This window comes from Borostomias antarcticus, assembly GCF_949987555.1.
Source record: "Borostomias antarcticus genome assembly, chromosome: 16".
NCBI classification, from domain to species: Eukaryota; Metazoa; Chordata; class Actinopteri; order Stomiiformes; family Stomiidae; genus Borostomias; species Borostomias antarcticus.
Window position 1 is genome coordinate 24420891 of NC_140249.1, and position 19096 is coordinate 24439986.

Sequence of the window (19096 nt, forward strand, 5' to 3'; positions counted from 1 at the left end):
ATATTTGACACGGTTTTCGTTTAAGCAATAACGTGGGTTGTTATCTGTGTTTCAGATACACTGTTGTTGTTGTTTGTTTGTTTTTTTAAGTCAAATAAAATCAATCATGTGGTCTCATAAACTCATAAACAAGGCATGAGACCCTCACTGCCACTGTCTAGTTTTTGTATATTTTTGAAGATTGTATTGATAGTATTGTATCAACTAATTACTGTATTTTTCACTGTCCTTGTTCTTGCACTAAGTTTATTGCCTATTTTGGGGCTAAGCATTTTTTTTATTCATTAATTTACATGTTAATATAATGTTATTATTTTTATGTATGCATGTGTATATAGTTATTAATTTATTCTCATGTTTAGTAAGCATGCAAATGATTTTCACTAGGATATGGATGGGTCAAACTGGGGACTTTTATTTTGAAGTTTTGGTGGCGGTGTCTTTTCTTAGCGCTGACTTAACATGAAAGAAAGTTCAACCCTTTCTCTAGCTCGGTAGCAAACAGAGAAACACACTTTCCTGATTGAACACACCCCTGTCCTGATTAGAGGAACTTCCTTGTTCTGTCCTGAAATCTGTCCTGTTCTCTAGCAGGTTTTGGGCTTGTAACCCATGTCTGTGTGAAGATGGCGACCAGCTCCGAGCGCAGTCCTCCTCCCTTCCCGGACTCCGAGGAGCAGGAGCCTGAGACCGAGGAACTGAGTGCCCAGGACAGTGATGAAGGAGAAGACATGTTTCTCGGCTCGGTCAGTGTTTGTTTAAGAACATCCTCATGTGTTCAGTTAGTTAGTGGACAGAACTAGACCAACTAGACCAACTAGACCAACTAGACCAACGGTTAGGCTACATCGACGACAACTCCCAGGAAAAGTTACACTAACGTTAGCTCCTAGCTCTTAGCTCTTAGCTCCTAGCTCTTAGCTGCTAGCTCTTAGCTCCTAGCTCTTAGCTCCTAGCTCTTAGCTCCTAGCTCTTAGCTGCTAGCTCTTAGCTGCTAGCTCTTAGCTCCTAGCTCTTAGCTGCTAGCTGCTAGCTCTTAGCTCCTAGCTCCTAGCTCTTAGCTCCTAGCTCCTAGCTCTTAGCTGCTAGCTCTTAGCTGCTAGCTCTTAGCTCCTAGCTCCTAGCTCTTAGCTCCTAGCTGCTAGCTCTTAGCTACTAGCTCCTAGCTAACGCTACCAACTCTGGGACAGCGTATCCATATATCTAGCTAATTCAATCAGATAACGTTAGCTAGCTGGCTGTCTCACTACAGAGCATAGCTAGTGTTAGCCTGGGGGTGGACTAGATAGCCCTAGCTAGCCTAAACTAGATAGCCCTAGCTAGCCTAATAGCTACCAAATTGTACGATTTCTGTAGCAGGTTAGCTAGCTACGTTGCATAACGTCCGAGGCATTCATTTAGTTTGAGCTGTTTGAGCTGTTTTAGCTGTTTGAGCTAACGTGGTTCAAACGGCAGGTAACCCGTCTGTTACTGGCTGTTTGTAACATTGTTGACTCGGGCCGTAACATTGTAACATTGCTGTTTGTAACATTGTAACATTGTAACATTGCTGATTGTAACATTGTAACATTGCTGTTTGTAACATTGTAACATTGTAACATTGCTGTTTGTAACATTGTAACATTGCTGTTTGTAACATAGTTAACCTCCTCTGCTCAGCCCCTCTCTCCTGCCCTGCAGCCCTGTGGGTGTCAAGAGTGAGACAGGCTGAATTGTAGTTTGCAAGTGAACTCTTTGCAAGTGATAAACTGTGGGCCTGTGTGTGTGTGTGTGTGTGTGTGTGTGTGTGTGTGTGTGTGTGTGTGTGTGTGTGTGTGTGATAACTGTTAGGTGTCATTAACGGTAGACCAGTTTTTAGATATCTAGAGAATAGATTTCATAGTTAGTGTGAAGCTTATAGTCCTATAGTCTGGTATACAAACAATACAACTATTTTCAACAACAACCTATTTATTTAAACCAAAAAAATCTTCAAACGACCCACAGGAGCACTTTCCTGAATGCTAACTGCTGGCTTGAATGCTCCTAACTTGTTCAATCAACTTCCCTAAATGCTAACTGTTGACTAGCATGTTCCTAACTTGTTCAATCACTTCCCTAAATGCTAACTATTGACTAGCATGTTCCTAACTTGTTCAATTACTTCCCTAAATGCTAACTGTTGATTAGCATGTTCCTAACTTGTTCAGTTCAAACTAAACAAGCCTCTAAAGTGTGGCAGTGCACAGACCCACGGTACTACACCCTGGTAATCATTTTTCAGAAAGGCTGTCTCAGCCCCCGGTCATGTGAGTGAGGAGGAGGCCGCACTAGAACCAGGATGTTTTTCTGCCTACAATTTATGGCCAGATGTGAAAAGTCATTTCTGTATTTAACCTGAAACAGCAACCTTTCTGAAGTGGTCAGCCTAGCCTAGATTTGGCTGTGCTGAGGCAGAACTTGACTTTTCTCCCGAGGACTACTCACATGCTCAAGGCGTGACATAGAAACCTCATAAAATCTCTCAACATTTGCGTACAGTAGGTGCTTCAGATAATCTAACTGTGGAAACGGTGATTCTAATGCATTTTTAAGCAGGGCTATTTCTAGATTAACTGATTATTGTGAATAGTTAAATTACTCCAGAGGTATTTCAGTTGAATGTGATGACAGATAACAAGGCTGAGGATGATTGACTAGTAAATTAAAAAAGGAAACATCAACATACATGGTGATATTTCATATTGAGCAGGTAAACCAAATGCATGTGTTTAATAAGACATTTATAAGTGTTAATAATGGAGGGCTCGGAGGGGATGGGGTTCGTGTCCTGGGTAGTCCTGAGGCTGCAGAGATTGCGAATTGGCTTTCTAGTGTTTAATGCAACTTTATTTGTCCCTGAAGGACAATATTTTTTTACGGCAGTCATTGACACAAGATGATAAAAAAATACAACACAATAAAAAATATACAAGACAATAAGTAAACAAAATAAGCAAATGCAAACATGGAGAGACGTGACTTCCGCAGGAGCATGTTCTCAGGAAAGCCCAGATGATTTCTCTGGTAGGTTCAGCTGCCCCATTGAGACCTGAATGTTTGCTCCCAGCTGGCAGTAGCAGCTCTTCTGACCCATCGTAAAGGATCTCAAAGGTCCCGAGATGGTCCTTGATGCTAAGGATGACTTAACAACCTTCACGAGTGCTTTGGGGGAGTGGCTTGCTGTTGACGTAGAAGATTCACCAGATCGTGTACCAGGAAGCCAGCTTGATCTAGTCAGGCTTTGATCAAGTTAGCTTGATTGAGTTAGCTTCACATGCCAGCTCAAGCTGATACTGCGCTATGAAGACAGACCCTCCACATTTTTTCTCCACCTCAATATTTACTTGGATCATTATGTAGGCTAAACAAAATCATGTGAGTGCGTTCTAGGTAGTACAACGTGATTTTATAGTCACTGAGAACATTCATAATTTTAAAGATTTGCTTGTTGTCTTTTTTTCTAGGGCAACCCCTTACAGGCCAAGATGGATCCTGCAGTGCCAGAGAAGGACATTACTAAACCATCTAGTGGTCCCATTCAAGAGCCAACTAGTGGCATCTTCTCTGACCCCTTAACCAAGCAAGTCAGTCAGACTGAGAATGTTGTCACTGATCAGTCAGCCAACAAAATGATCAATGAACTCACAGATGCTGTTGTGGTAACAAGAGATGCGACTGAAGAACCAAGCGTCACTGCTGAGGTGTCTGACGCCATCTTTGAAACGCCCAATGAACCCACAGACATGGCTGAGGTAACAAAAGACACAACTGAAGCAGCAAGTGACCTTTCTGAGTTGTCTGAAGACGTTAACAAAAAGCTAATTGAAACCACAGATCCTGTTGAGCTAACAAAAGATGAAACTGAAGAACCAAGGGACAACGCAGAAGCAGCAAGTCACATTGCCGATGTGTCTGAAGACATCTTTGAAACCGCCAATGAACCTACGGATATGGTTGAGGTTGAGCTAAAAAAAGATGAACTTTCACCAAGTGTTGGTGCGGAAGCAGGAAGTTACATCGCTGAATTGTCCCAAAACATAATTGAAGTTCCGGTTGACATTGCTGAACCACCAACGGGTAACAGTGAACCGGCAATCGGTACCGATTACGAACAACAACTTGATAATGCAGTCAATGAGGCACTGGGTGCACCAATACTGGATATCTTCAGTGATTCAGTAAGTAACACAGAGCCGCCTCCCCAAACTGATATGACCGATCCATTATCTGATCTTCTCATGGAAGTTCCTGTCAGTGAGGTCACAGCACCGGTCGTCAACATAACCAGTCAGTCACCAAGAGATCTCTTTGAGGATGATCCGAGCGACTTTTTTGCTGAACCGTTACTGAAGAACTCTGGCAAGAAAGATGCACCCATTGGTCAACCAGGTGATCTCTTTGAGGAGGACGAACCAAGTGGCCTGTTTACTGAGCCGCTGGTGAAGAACCCTGTCAAACAACAAACCAACACATTTAAGGACCCTGATATGGACCTCTTCAAAGATCCGATTGGTGGCACCTCAAATAAATCTCTCAATGTTACCTTCAATGAAGCGCCTGTTGAGAAGCATGCTGAGGCTAAAGCCGGCGGTATCAGTGGGCCGCTGGGTGACCACTACCTGGAGGACCCAGCGGACATCTTTACAGAGGAGGGCCTCATCTCCGCCCCCAGCGTCACCACCAGCAGCGTCAATCCCAAGACCAACGGAGTCCTCTCAGACGAGGAATCTGATATATTTGCAGGTGGGTAGTACTGATTATGTTATGTGTGTTTCTTTGTGGGAAAATTGTGCTTATTATGCATCAGTTAACATCTGTACTCTCACCTAAATAACAATTAAGAAAATATGGTACAATACTAAATTCAAAAAACAAAACTCAGAGAAATGTGAAAAGTGAGAATTACAAAATTAAGAGCTTATAGATTTTCAATTTAACTGCAAGTGGATTGTGTCCTTGTACATTACTGACACAGGTTTAAAATGGTTCTAATTAAACTTAATAATAATATACGTATACATCCAGTTTGACAGGCTGGATGTGGATACAGAAACACAAGCGAGTTTACTCCGTAATTTCGGGGGTAGTTTGGTTTGGGAGAGCATTTCAATTCCAGTTCTGACTGAGGGCTAAAGACACATCTCTCCCCTTCAGAAGCCACAGTGGAGCTGTCACTGGACAGCCCTCGCAATGACAGGAAGAATAAGGAAATGGCGGCGCCCTCTGTGTCTTCCCTCTCCATCCAGGTACTGAACATTACTGTTGACAAAAACAAGACGTTTCAATTAAATATTGTCAATAAACTCCCAATAATTTCCCCCCATATGTTGGGATTATGTGCGCCTCTAGCAGAGTGGCTAGCTGCAAGCTTTAGGGTTAAATATCAAGACGTACCTCAAGTGGATTCAGTATTTGGTGCTACACAACAAGCACTTCTTCACTAAGGAATACAAAATAAATGAATACAAATGTATTTAGAAACACTTATTTGCCCATAAACAGTATAATTATGTATATTTCTAATGCAAAGTTGTATAACTTGTGTATATTGAAATGTAATTCATACACTTATTTATTTAATCTAAAAACCAGACATTGCTGTCTCTTACAGTTGGAAGAGGAGGAGAGTGGAGACAATTTTGAGATTAATATATCCATAACGAATCCAGAGAAAGTGGGTAAGCTCTACCAGCACCATACATGCCAACGAACCCTGAAGACTCAGCCTCGTCACACATACTTTATTTGTTCATAATCTCATTTTGACAACCTGGGTGAGATGCCTTCTAAGGATGAGTACTAAGTGGTAGGAATGTCCTGTAGGTTGATTTGGGTGGTTCAGTGAGCAGCGTTTCATTCTCATCTACGTACCATCACTTCCTCAGAATCCCCGATGACAAAGAGGATATTCACTTTACAACTTTGTAATAGTTATGTCTGTTTGTTTGTTTATTTTAGATCCCCATTATCTTTTGCATAGCAGCAGCTATTGTTCTACAATATTTCCATAATATTCCATAAAATCTCCTTGTGTACACACTAAATCCAATAACTCCACATCACAGTACAAACAATACACAGACACAACATAGTCACACCACACACACTACAGTCATATCTCTCATCACAATACACAGACAATGCATGAATCCACTGGACATACAAACACATAAAGAAACATGTATACATCAAAATAACACAACACAGATGACACTGTCCTGAGCATGTGACTTGTCCCCAGGCTGTCACAACTCAATATATATTTATTTTGAGTTGTTATACATCAGACTGCTCTGGTGTGCTCCTCTCTGACCCCTGTCCTGGAGAACTCTGACCCCTGACCCCTGTCCTGGTCTTAATCACGGTGTCTTTTCCAGGGGACGGCATGAACGCTTACATGGGCTACAAAGTATCGACTCAGGTAAACACATGAATAACCCTGGTGTTGAAATAGTGGACTTGGGTTTTAAGTGGACTCATGTTGTGTTTTCGTCCCTTGTATTGAATGGTGTGTGTGGGTGGGTGGGTGGGTGGGTGGGGGGGGGGGGGATACTGATACAGCAAAATGGCACATTTCTGTTACAAAATGGACCAGTAAAGTTAGGGGGTCACGTTGTTATAGAAGTTTTAACATCCGATATGTCACTGTTCTAAGATCCTGGCCTGGTCACGGCTCTTTATAACATCATGACTCTGGACTTCCCTGCTCTTTATAACATCATGACTCTGGACTTCCCTGCTCTTTATAACATCATGACTCTGGACTTCCCTGCTCTTTATAACATCATGACTCTGGACTTCCCTGCTCTTTATAACATCATGACTCTGGACTTCCCTGCTCTTTATAACATCATGACTCTGGACTTCCCTGCAGACCTCACTTCCTGTGTTCCGCAGTAAGACGTTCACGGTGCGCCGGCGCTTCAGTGACTTCCTGGGCCTCTACGAGAAGCTGAGTGAGAAACACGCCCACAACGGCTTCATCGTCCCCCCGCCGCCAGAGAAGAGCATTCTGGGTACAGTGAGCGTCTTGAATACCGTTAGCTCAGTTAGGCCCATCAGAGAAATGAGCCCTTCTATCTGTTACCTGTGCAGCTGTGATGCTGGTTCTAGGTCAGGGCTAGTGTTCTAGCTCAGGGCTAGTGTGTTCTAGGTCAGGGCTAGTGTTCTAGGTCAGGGCTAGTGTTCTAGGTCAGGGCTAGTGTTCTAGGTCAGGGCTAGTGGTGTTCTAGGTCAGGGCTAGTGTTCTAGGTCAGGGCTAGTGGTGTTCTAGGTCAGGGCTAGTGTTCTAGGTCAGGGCTAGTGTGTTCTAGGTCAGGGCTAGTGTGTTCTAGGTCAGGGCTAGTGGTGTTCTAGGTCAGGGCTAGTGTGTTCTAGGTCAGGGCTAGTGTTCTAGGTCAGGGCTAGTAGTGTTCTAGTGGTGTTCTAGTGGTGTTCTAGGTCAGGGCTAGTGTTCTAGGTCAGGGCTAGTAGTGTTCTAGGTCAGGGCTAGTGTTCTAGGTGAGGGCTAGTGGTGTTCTAGGTCAGGGCTAGTGGTGTTCTAGGTCAGGGCTAGTGTGTTCTAGGTCAGGGCTAGTGTTCTAGGTCAGGGCTAGTGGTGTTCTAGGTCAGGGCTAGTGGTGTTCTAGGTCAGGGCTAGTGGTGTTCTAGGTCAGGGCTAGTGGTGTTCTAGGTCAGGGCTAGTGGTGTTCTAGGTCAGGGCTAGTGTTCTAGGTCAGGGCTAGTGTGTTCTAGGTCAGGGCTAGTGTGTTCTAGTTCAGGGCTAGTGGTCTAGGTCAGGAACCTAACCTGACGGTGTGAATCCCTTTTCTCTACAGGCATGACTAAGGTGAAAGTGGGGAAAGAGGACCCCTCGTCTGCAGAGTTCGTAGAGAGGAGGAGAGCGGCTCTGGAGAGGTACGGGCTAACCCCCTAACCCACTAACCCTAACCCCCTAACCCACTAACCCTTCTCTGGAGAGGTACGGGCTAACCCTAACCCCCTAACCCCCTAACACCCTAACCCCCTAACCCACTAACCCTAACCCACTAACCCTTCTCTGGAGAGGTACGGGCGAACCCCCTAACCCCCTAACCCCCTAACACCCTAACCCACTAACCCTAACCCACTAACCCTTCTCTGGAGAGGTACGGGCTAACCCTAACCCTAACACCCTAACCCCCTAACCCACTAACCCTTCTCTGGAGAGGTACCAGCTAACCCCCTAACCCTAACACCCTAACCCACTAACCCTAACCCACTAACCCTTCTCTGGAGAGGTACCAGCTAACCCTAACCCACTAACCCTTCTCTGGAGAGGTACCGGCTAACCCTAACCCACTAACCCTAACCCACTAACCCTTCTCTGGAGAGGTACCAGCTAACCCTAACCCACTAACCCTTCTTGGCTTGGAACTCACTATAATTCATCATTCTAGAGTATAATTAGTAGTTCTAGAGTATAATTGGTAATTAGAATGAGTAATTCACTTGCACGGCTTCGGTTTCCATTTCAACGTGTGTCTGTTTGTAGCAGCTTAGAGGTGAGTGTGTTGGAGGTGAAGCAGGTCTGGTTGGTCTCTCCAGGTATCTCCAGAGAGTGGTGTGTCACCCGTCGCTGCTGCAGGACCCTGATGTGAGGGAGTTCCTGGAGAGAGAGGAGGTGAGACGGGGATCTTTTTATTCGGAGAGGGGGGCGTTTCTCTCAGCTGTTAGAACGAGGTCCGGTCCGTTTTAAAGACACTTCCAGGAGCCTCAGGTTGGCGTCGCTCGCCCTGCTGGACATTTGATCGAAGCCTTTTCTCCTCTCGTCATATTAAAGTAAAACGGTTAATGAACAACATGGAATTATTTAAAAAAATAACTTAGTAGTGCATTTGATATTTATCTCTATCTTCTTCATGCATACCATCTTTTCTGATTTTGTGATCTTGAACCATATTTTACTATTGTCAAATAATATAGTACGCTCCTTAAATAATGTAGTACGCTTCTTAAATAATATAGTACGCTTTTTAAATAATATAGTACGCACTTGCCCTGTTTGTGGGCAGGCTGCTTGTTTGTCAAATCCAAAATGAGTCCACAAAACAAAAATAGTTAGAAGAGACGGAAGCAATCAGCACGATACCCAGGTCCAACCAACCCCCCCCTCAGGACCACAGCCTCGGGGCAGGATTGATGTGTGTGTGTGTTTGTTTGTGTGTGTTTGTGTGTATGTGTATGTGTGTGTGTGTATATGTGTGTGTGTGTGTAGTTGCCCAGGGCTCTGAGCACCCAGGCTCTGAGTGGCGCCGGCTTCCTGAAGATGATCAGCAAGGCCACCGACGCCGTCAGCAAGATGACCATCAAGATGAACGAGTCTGACGTCGTGAGTCCCCCCCCACCTCGACCACCCCCCCCCACACCCCCACCTTCTCTTGTCGTCCTGGTTGTGTAGCTATAGAAGCGATGCTGGTACTAGTGTACTAGTTGTGTCGTCCTGGTTGTGTAGTTATGGAAGCGATGCTGGTACTAGTGTACTAGTTGTGTCGTCCTGGTTGTGTAGCTATAGAAGCGATGCTGGTACTAGTGTACTAGTTGTGTGGTCCTGGTTGTGTAGCTATAGAAGCGATGCTGGTACTAGTGTACTAGTTGTGTCGTCCTGGTTGTGTAGCTATAGAAGCGATGCTGGAATTAGTGTACTAGTTGTGTCGTCCTGGTTGTGTTTCAGTGGTTTGAAGAGAAGCTCCAGGAGGTGGAGTCAGAGGACCAGCAGCTGAGGAAGCTCCACGCCATGGTGGACTCTCTGGTCCACCACAGGAAAGGTTCGTCTCCGTCCGCGCAAACACACCATTTAAAGAACAATGCTCGTTTTTGACAACCTGCACCTTATTTACGTCATATTATAAGATGTTTGACTCACCGAGATCACTTTGGTGTAATTCGGAGGCCTGTAGAAGAAATTTAAAATCCAGCGCGAGCCAGTATATCCATGTAATGACGGTGATCGGGGCACTGAGAATGCAGCTTCTAAAAATCTATTTTCTGCCGCGAAACGGTTGTTTTCATCAATCTGTCTTGATGAATCCCTAGTTGTGCTTACAAAGAGCGAGGGCTTGTTGTGATTTTTCACATGCCTCTGTAATATGATCTTTTGAAACGTCTTTATTTTAAAGACTTTAGATTTTAAATTTGTTCTTCAGGCCTCCAAATTACACCAAAGTTATCTCGGTGAGTGAAACGTCTTATAATATGTTGTAAATAAGGTCCAGGTTGTCAAAAACGAGCATTGTCCTTTAATGACGATATTTGTAGCCGATATCTGTAGCTGTGGGCTCGCCCGAGGAGGAGGGAGAGCTCCCCCTAGTGGAGAGTTGAACCCGTGTCTTGACGTGTCCCCCGGGGGGTCCTCTCCCCCCAGAGCTGTCGGTCAACACGGCGGGCTTCGCCAAGAGCGTGGCCATGCTGGGCAGCTCGGAGGACAACACGGCGCTGTCCCGCGCCCTGTCCCAGCTGGCCGAGGTGGAGGACAAGATGGAGCAGCTGCACCAGGAGCAGGCGTCCAACGACTCCTTCACGCTGGCGGAGATGCTGGCCGACTACATCCGCCTGCTGGGCTCCGTCAGGGTACGCTCCTCGAAACAAGCACACCCGCGCGCCAACACGCCCCGGCTAGCGCTGCCAACTGTTATGGGTTTGACGTCATGAGCGGGGAGATGAGAGTAGTTCACTCTAACAAACAACTCATGACAGGTTTTCCAGTCAGCATCCAGTTTGGGTCGACTTACGTGTGTGTGGGTTGTGTGTGTGTGTGTGTGTTGTGTGTGTTGTGTGTGTTGTGTGTGTGTGTGTGTGTGTGTGTGTGTGTGTGTGTGTGTGTGTGTGTGTGTGTGTGGCGCCCCACAGGCGTCCTTTGATCACCGTATGCGGGCGTGGCAGCGCTGGCAGGACGCTCAGAACATGCTGCAGAAGAAGAGAGAGACGGAGGCCAAGCTGCTCTGGGCCAACAAGCCTGACAAGCTGCAGCAGGCCAAGGAGGACATCGCTGAGGTACAACCTTCCCCTCCCAGAGGTCCCACGCTCTAATACCTCCCCGCTCCCACACACACGAGGTCCCACGCTCTAATACCTCCCCGCTCCCACACACACGAGGTGCTACGCTCTAATACCTCCCCGCTCACACACACACGAGGTCCTACGCTCTAATACCTCCCCGCTCACACACACACGAGGTCCCACGCTCTAATACCTCCCCGCTCCCCCACACACGGGACAGAGGTCCCACGCTCTAATACCTCCCCCCTCTAACCCTAACCCAAGCTGCAGCAGGCCAAGGAGGACATCGCTGAGGTACAACCTTCCCCTCCCAGACACACGAGGTGCTACGCTCTAATACCTCCCCGCTCCCACACACACGGGACAGAGGTCCTACGCTCTAATACCTCCCCGCTCCCAGACACACGAGGTCCTACGCTCTAATACCTCCCCGCTCCCAGACACACGGGACAGAGGTCCTACGCTCTAATACCTCCCCAGGCTATGAGGATTGTGTGTGTGTGTGTGTGTGTGTGTGTGTGTGTGACTGTGTGTGTGTGACTGTGTGTGTGTGACTGTGTGTGTGACTGTGTGTGTGAGTGTGTGTGTGAGTGTGTGAGAGAAAGAAATACACACTCCTCCCTAATAAGGCCCTGATTGAATCTCTGTTCGTGCGCACGGTGTGAAACTCGACCCAAACAGGATTTTCAGAGGTTTCTGTAGCGGAGCCAAACAACAGCGTACTAAGGTGTGGTTGTCATGGAGAAGCTCGTTAACTCGTTAACTGATCCCTTTCGATTTCGTCATGGCGACATGGAGATGTTCCAACGCTCACTAGTCCCACATATTGGACTTTCACATTTGAGATTCAAACGTGATTCGAAGGTGGAAATAAAATGCGCTTCCATAAGATTTGTTTTTTTCATTCATTAGTTTATTTGTCAGGAACAATACAGACAACATTGGAACAGGTTACCGTCACATGACCAGATGTGTTGTATGTAGGGTTTCTAGCCAAGGCTACTTTGTGACCCCTGTCTCTGGTTGGGTTTTTAAAACGGTCACTACATCCCGATCACAACTCAAATGTTTGCTTTTCCAGTGGGAGGCGAAGGTGACGCAGTACGAGAGAGACTTTGACAGAGTGTCTGCTACTGTCCGCAAAGAAGTCCTCCGCTTTGAGGTACAACTTTTATGCTTTCGTCTTAAGTTTCTGTACGGAAGGGATGAAACGGTTTCACTTCAAACATTTGCATGTTCACTGTTGTCTTGCAGAAAGAGAAGGCCAGAGACTTCAAAAGACTTGTTGTCAAGTACCTGGAGGCCCTGCTCCTGTCCCAACAGCAGGTGAGCGGCGTTCTGTCCAGATATAACGATGTGTGTGTGTGTGTGTTGTGTGTGTGTGTGTGTGTGTGTTGTGTGTGTGTGTGTGTGCGTGTGTGCGTGCGTGCGTGCGTGCGTGCCATAATGAACGTTAGTTGACGTTCTCATTTTCTCTTTCCTGTAGTTGATAAAGCACTGGGAGGCGTTCTTACCGGAGGCGAAAGCGATCGCATGATTGAGTTCAACGGCCTTTTGAGAAAACCACCAAGCAGAGGCCCTTCTCTCAAACACTTGACCTCTCGCCTATAAACCAAGAACGACCGGAGCCTTCTGTAAAGGGAAACAACATTACAATCAAGTTTTTAATCACGTAAATATATAGCTCTTCACTCTGTTGTATTAATAATTGTATATTTTCATTTAACTTTCCACATATATTTTCTTATTGGATAAAAAAACAACTAAAAACTCTTACTAAAAGCTCTTATGTGCTAGGTGTGGATGTGTCGGGCTGTGAGGTGTTTGCGTATGAAACTAAGTCTTTATAAATGCAGTGAGTGATTCCGTAAGTCAATTTCCTCTCAGTTTAGGATGTTGCACTATCTAGAGGTTTTTACACATCAGCAGTGTTCATTGTTTACATCAGGGGTTTCTCTCCCAGCCTGTGAGCACCAGGACGTGTGTGCAGCCTTCAGAGGGACCTAACGGAGGGGTCAGACTCCTAACGGAGGGGTCAGACTCCTAACGGAGGGGTCAGACTCCTAACGGAGGTGTCAGACTCCTAACGGAGGGGTCAGACTCCTAACGGAGACGTCAGACTCCTAACGGAGGGGTCAGACTCCTAACGGAGGTGTTAGACTCCTAACGGAGGGGTCAGACTCCTAACGGAGGGGTCAGACTCCTAACGGAGGTGTCAGACTCCTGACTGAACACTGCTGTCCAAAGCCCTTCTCATAGAGTTGAAGAGTAAAGGCTGTGATATACTTGCTTGACGGCTCGCTTGTGTTCGCAAGATGGCTACTCTACGCGCCCACGTACGCAAGATGGCTACTCTACGCGCCCGCGTACGCAAGATGGCTACTCTATGCGCTTGCGTACGCAAGATGGCTACTCTATGCGCTTGCGTACGCAAGATGGCTACCACGCATATTTTGCGTTCCGTTGGCGTGTTTGGCTGTGCAGGTCCTCAGAATCTGACGCACCGCAAAATATGCGCTAGTCTACGCCGCCACGTTTATAAATATGCGCTAGTCTACGCCGCCACGTTTATAAATATGCGCTAGTCTACGTTTATAAATATGCGCTAGTCTACGCCGCCACGTTTATAAATATGCACTAGTCTACGTTTATAAATATGCGCTAGTCTACATGGCCACGTTTATAAATATGCGCTAGTCTACGTTTATAAATATGCGCTAGTCTACGTTTATAAATATGCTCTAGTCTACATGGCCACGTTTATAAATATGCGCTAGTCTATGTTTATAAATATGCGCTAGTCTACGTTTATAAATATGCTCTAGTCTACGTTTATAAATATGCGCTAGTCTACACGGCCACGTTTATAAATATGCGCTAGTCTACGTTTATAAATATGCGCTAGTCTACGTTTATAAATATGCTCTAGTCTACACGGCCACGTTTATAAATATGCGCTAGTCTACGTTTATAAATATGCGCTAGTCTACGCTGCCACGTTTATAAATATGTGCTAGTCTACGCAGCCACGTTTATAAATATGTGCTAGTCTACGCAGCCACGTTTATAAATATGTGCTAGTCTACGCTGCCACGTTTATAAATATGCGCTAGTCTACGCCGCCACGTTTATAAATATGCGCTAGTCTACGCCGCCATGTTTATAAATATGCGCTAGTCTACGTTTATAAATATGCGCTAGTCTACGCCGCCACGTTTATAAATATGCGCTAGTCTACGCTGCCACGTTTATAAATATGCGCTAGTCTACGCTGCCACGTTTATAAATATGCGCTAGTCTACGCTGCCACGTTTATAAATATGCGCTAGTCTACGCTGCCACGAATTATAAATATGCGCTAGTCTACGCCGCCACGTTTATAAATATGCGCTAGTCTACGCCGCCACGTTTATAAATATGTGCTAGTCTACGCCGCCACGTTTATAAATATGCGCTAGTCTACGTTTATAAATATGCGCTAGTCTACGCCGCCATGTTTTTAAACAGCAAGTATATCAAGCGCTTTAGGGTCCCGTAAGCAGTAAGACCTGCTGCCCCGTCTGTCCAGTCTGTCCAGGGGTCCGGAGGAGATGTGTCCCTACAGCCATAATACACCCCGACCCTTCTGGGTTAGGATGGATAATACACCCCTACCCTTCTGGGTTAGGATGGATAATACACCCCTCCCCTTCTGGGTTAGGAGGGATAATACACCCCTACCCTTCTGGGTTAGGAGGGATAATACACCCCTACCCTTCTGGGTTAGGAGGGATAATACACCCCTACCCTTCTGGGTTAGGATGGATAATACACCCCTACCCTTCTGGGTTAGGATGGATAATACACCCCGTCCCTTCTGGTTTAGGATGGATAATACACCCCTACCCTTCTGGGTTAGGATGGATAATACACCCCTACCCTTCTGGTTTAGGATGGATGCTGAAGGCTGGAGCTGTTGCATTATTTTGGAGAATGTCCAATGTAGACATGATATTCCACATTGAGTCACATTCTGCCCTTTTTAATGTTTAAATGTCACTGTGCAATTATGTAAACACACAAAAAAATCACTGTCAAAAATGTGCCAGCAAATTGAATGATACACTTGCCATCTAATAAAAATGTAATGCAATTGTGGGAGAGCTTACTAAAAAAGATTAAAATAAAGTACGAGTCCACTGTTGTTCAGAACTCCCCCATCCATAAACACGGGTCACACTAAAGAATGTCAAGGGGAGAAGTATTAGGAGTTTGTGTGGATATTCTTCTTTTAAGGAGTGGCCAACTCAATTTTTTCATTGCACTTGTGTGTCATGTATCTGTGTCTTTGAAACCATTTGAGGCAATAGACGGTGATTTGAGGTTAATCAATAATGACAATCTGAACAAAACGGTCGTAACGCCAAAGTTCAGTGATACTTTTTTTTCTTTTTTATCTCTGCTCTATCGATTTTGAAGTGATGTCATGTCTAAGAGTGGAAGTGCAGACTGTTATTTGAGTGTGTGTGCAAACTGTGCGTCCATACTGGGTAAAAGTAGAAGCCACAGCACTTTTGTACATCGCCCTGTTTTACTAAATGTATTTGGAACCCACGGCACAGCTGTTTTCTATGTACGTCATTCAGAACAGAGCTGTCAAAGTCAAGCTGTCTATCAAGAGACTGCAGAGTCGTCTGCATTTGATCCATCCACGCTGGAAGCAGTGAGCAGCCTTACATACGGGGGTTCAGTGTCTTGCTCAAGGACACTTGGACACGCTGTCGGGAGCTGGAATCAAACCCGGGACCTTCCGATCTCCAGACGGCTGCTCTACCTCCTGAACTACTGCCACCCCTCAGTGGCCAAACTACTTCTGCTGCTTCTCTTTTCTATTTTGACGCGTGGTCAAGCAAGCTGAATAGGGCCCAGAGTGACATCATTTAGAGTGGAATACGGCTTTTAAAGAGCAATCTAACAGTTATTCAGCACAACCTGTTCTCCAGGTGCAAGGTTCACATATTTTTCACAGTTCACAATTTCAGTGATATGGTTGCACCAGTTGACCTACTTTACTAACAGTATTAGATACAATAATGACCTCTAGTTGACCTAGTTTACTAACAGTATTAGATACAATAATGACATCTAGTTGACCTAGTTTACTAACAGTATTAGATACAATAATGACATCTAGTTCAACTCTATTTGGTTCCTTTACTCCCTCAGGTCATTCTGGGATTGCCATAAATTACGGAAGTAGCCTACTGTAGATTTACCTTGTGTTGACAGTTGACTCTTTTATATTTGAATTCTTAAAGGTGCGGTGTATAGAATAGAATTTTTGGCCGAATTATGTGTCGACTTGGCAGAAATTGAATATGGTACCCATAAGTATACATTTTGATTAGTGTATAATCCCATGAAAATAAGAATCATTATTTTTTGTTACCTTAGAATGAGCCCTTAGAATATTATATATCTACATAGGGCCGCCATGTTGCATCATGTAATTTATTCAGTTGGTTGCAATCTGCAACCTCACCACTAGATGCCGCCACAAGTCACACCAGCACCTTTAATTTAGATTATACCACAGAGACAAATTCAATGGAACAACAGGACAAAAATCTTTTTATTTGATCCTAGTCCTATATGTGCTAGCACAAGTATTGTTTCTTAGTGTACTGGACATTTCTTCGACCCAGAAATGGTGTTTCCTATGAACTTTTATGATTAAAAGGTAATCTATTGGCCTAGTGGATGAAATTCAACTTGGTTGCTAAAAGTTGCATGTTGAGCAATTTGCCTAATTGGCTTATCATCAGGTAAAATAATGAACATGGAAAATCGTCAGACTACCTGAGTAAGTTTATTTTAATGGTAATGTAGTGCAGTGCATATAAAATATAAGAAAACATTTCTAGCTGCATTGTCGTGCCCTTATTAATCATTAATAACGACGACCTATTTGATGAAAAAACGTGAATATTCAAGAATGGTCAAAAAGTGTCCCAAGTTAGCTCATTTGAAAAATATTGTAACAAAAATCAAACCATTTTCATAGTAAATTAGTATATTTATGTTATGGTCCGTTTCTGCCCTAGTACTGTCGCTCCCTGCTCCCAACCTGGACCCCCCCTCCCCCTCCCTGCTCCTAACCTGGACCCCCCCTCCCCCTCCCTGCTCCTAACCTGGACCCCCCCTCCCCCTCCCTGCTCCCAACCTGGACTCCCCCTCCCTGCTCCCAACCTGGACCCCCCCTCCCTGCTCCCAACCTGGACTCCCCCTCCCTGCTCCTAACCTGGACCCCCCATCCCCCTCCCTGCTCCCAACCTGGACCCCCCCTCCCCCTCCCTGCTCCCAACCTGGACTCCCCCTCCCTGCTCCTAACCTGGACCCCCCCTCCCTGCTCCCAACCTGGACCCCCCCTCCCTGCTCCCAACCTGGACCCCCCCCCCCCCTCCCTGCTCCCAACCTGGACCCCCCCTCCCCCTACCCCTCCCTCTCCCTGCTCCCAACCTGGACCCCCCCCCCCCCTCCCTGCTCCCAACCTGGACCCCCCCTCCCCCTACCCCTCCCTCTCCCTGCTCCTAACCTGGACCCCCCCCCCCCCTCCCTGCTCCCAACCTGGACCCCCCCTCCCCCTACCCCTCCCTCTCCCTGCTCCCAACCTGGACCCCCCCCCCCCTCCCTGCTCCCAACCTGGACCCCCCCTACCCCTCCCTCTCCCTGCTCCTAACCTGGACCCCCCCCCCCCGCTCCTAACCTGCTGCTAGTTGTTGTGAGCTCATGAGCTTACTGGCTATCCCACTCTTATTGTGCTGGATTAGCATTGGAAGCATTGGAACTGATGTGTCCAGGCGACGAGACCTATCTTAATTTATCAACATTATTTCATGTAATTTCAATTCACAGATATTTCAGTGGCATGACTAGCTTCCGTCCTACCAGTCCTGAACAGAAACAAGCCAGCCACGCACATAAGCCAGGCTGGACCTGGCCTGGTTTGTAGTTTAATACATGTGTTGAGGTGTATCTATTGAGGTTTTAATGTCCTACGCATTACATTAGTCATTTAGCCGACGCTTTTATCCAAAGCAATTTACAATAGTTGCATTTAACATAGGAAACGTCTGTGTACTAGCCTACTACTCACCAGAACTCACAAGTGCCTCTCCTTTCTAAAACAAGTGACTAAGAGCATCGTCTAGTGCTGAAGACAAAGTGAAGAACCGCAAACAAAGAATGCAATAGGTGCTTAAGAGGGAGGATCCTGGTAGGACTTCTTGAAGAGGTGAGTTTTGAGCCTGCGGCAAAAGATGGGCAGCGACTCTGCTGTCCTGACTTCCAGACCATGGCCTGGAGGTAGGAGGGAGCTGTTCCTTCCATTGCCCTGTAGGCTAGTACCAGAGCTGCTACAGGGAGCCAGGGAAGGGAAGTTGTGTGGGAGAACTTGGGCTGGTTGAACACCAGGCAAGAAGGATCTTCTGGCAAAGTTCCAGAGGTTTAACCACTGATTACGCCCACACCTCTTAAATGCACCGATATCCTACGGAGAAAGACAAAGAGAGACATTGCTGCTTTGTTATCTATCAATCACTGATTATTGTATCCACTTACACATTCAACAACTGCACAGCTGATCTAACAGGTATCAGTGCATCACTCATCAGTATCGCTTCCTCCTGCAACCTGCCCACTCTGACATCACATCCTGGTCCTCTGATCTGCTTCACACACGACCACCTGTCATAAACACCACTACCAGTTGCGCCACTGAAAAACTAAATGGTGCAAGTGGGCGATATTTATACTGAGGAGTGAGTTTAACCATTTCAACAATGTTACCCCAACAAAATGCATTCATGGGCGGAGGCCGGTGCTCTCGGAACACCCTTTCTAGTTGATTGTGTTTTTTGCAGTGATGCCAAATGTTAATTGGCACCCAATCACATCCACATAGGCTATAGCTCCCTGGTAGTATCAGTGGTGCCCAAAAGACATACTTCCATAGGCTACTGGAGAAAAAGCTAAGAAACCCAATACTGGAAAATGATTCAAGTGAATTCCTCCATTTGAA

At 45.9% G+C, this 19096-nt stretch overlaps 1 protein-coding gene across 4 annotated transcripts; it reads left to right on the forward strand.

Annotated features, from left to right (window-relative positions):
• The first annotated feature begins 571 nt into the window (after nt 1-571).
• Nucleotides 572-15382, forward strand: snx1a (sorting nexin 1a). 4 transcript variants are annotated; one of them, XR_014630831.1, is made up of 16 exons: nt 572-746; nt 3486-4764; nt 5176-5267; nt 5633-5699; nt 6399-6442; nt 6896-7037; nt 7839-7917; nt 8587-8662; nt 9257-9370; nt 9713-9806; nt 10403-10608; nt 10888-11031; nt 12119-12199; nt 12292-12363; nt 12524-14456; nt 14545-15381. XR_014630831.1 is itself a non-coding variant. In XM_084451102.1 (15 exons), exons 1-15 carry the CDS (start codon nt 627-629, stop codon nt 12572-12574), a joined length of 2661 nt encoding a protein of 886 aa, XP_084307228.1. In that variant the 5' UTR covers nt 572-626; the 3' UTR covers nt 12575-15381. The 4 variants fall into 4 exon arrangements, 3 of the variants coding, with proteins under 3 accessions (XP_084307228.1, XP_084307230.1, XP_084307229.1); XM_084451102.1 differs by having other exon boundaries at nt 12524-15381; XM_084451103.1 differs by lacking the exon at nt 572-746 and adding an exon at nt 2677-2731 and having other exon boundaries at nt 12524-15380.
• Nucleotides 15383-19096: the final 3714 nt, after the last annotated feature.

Excerpts from the sequence above, each read along its gene's own strand:
- snx1a (XM_084451102.1), top strand. The coding sequence starts at position 627 with ATGGCGACCAGCTCCGAGCGCAGTCCTCCTCCCTTCCCGGACTCCGAG. Across the intron at positions 7,038-7,838 it reads GCCAGAGAAGAGCATTCTGG|GCATGACTAAGGTGAAAGTG; the intron begins GTACAGTGAGCG and ends TTTTCTCTACAG. Across the intron at positions 9,807-10,402 it reads TCTGGTCCACCACAGGAAAG|AGCTGTCGGTCAACACGGCG; the intron begins GTTCGTCTCCGT and ends CTCTCCCCCCAG.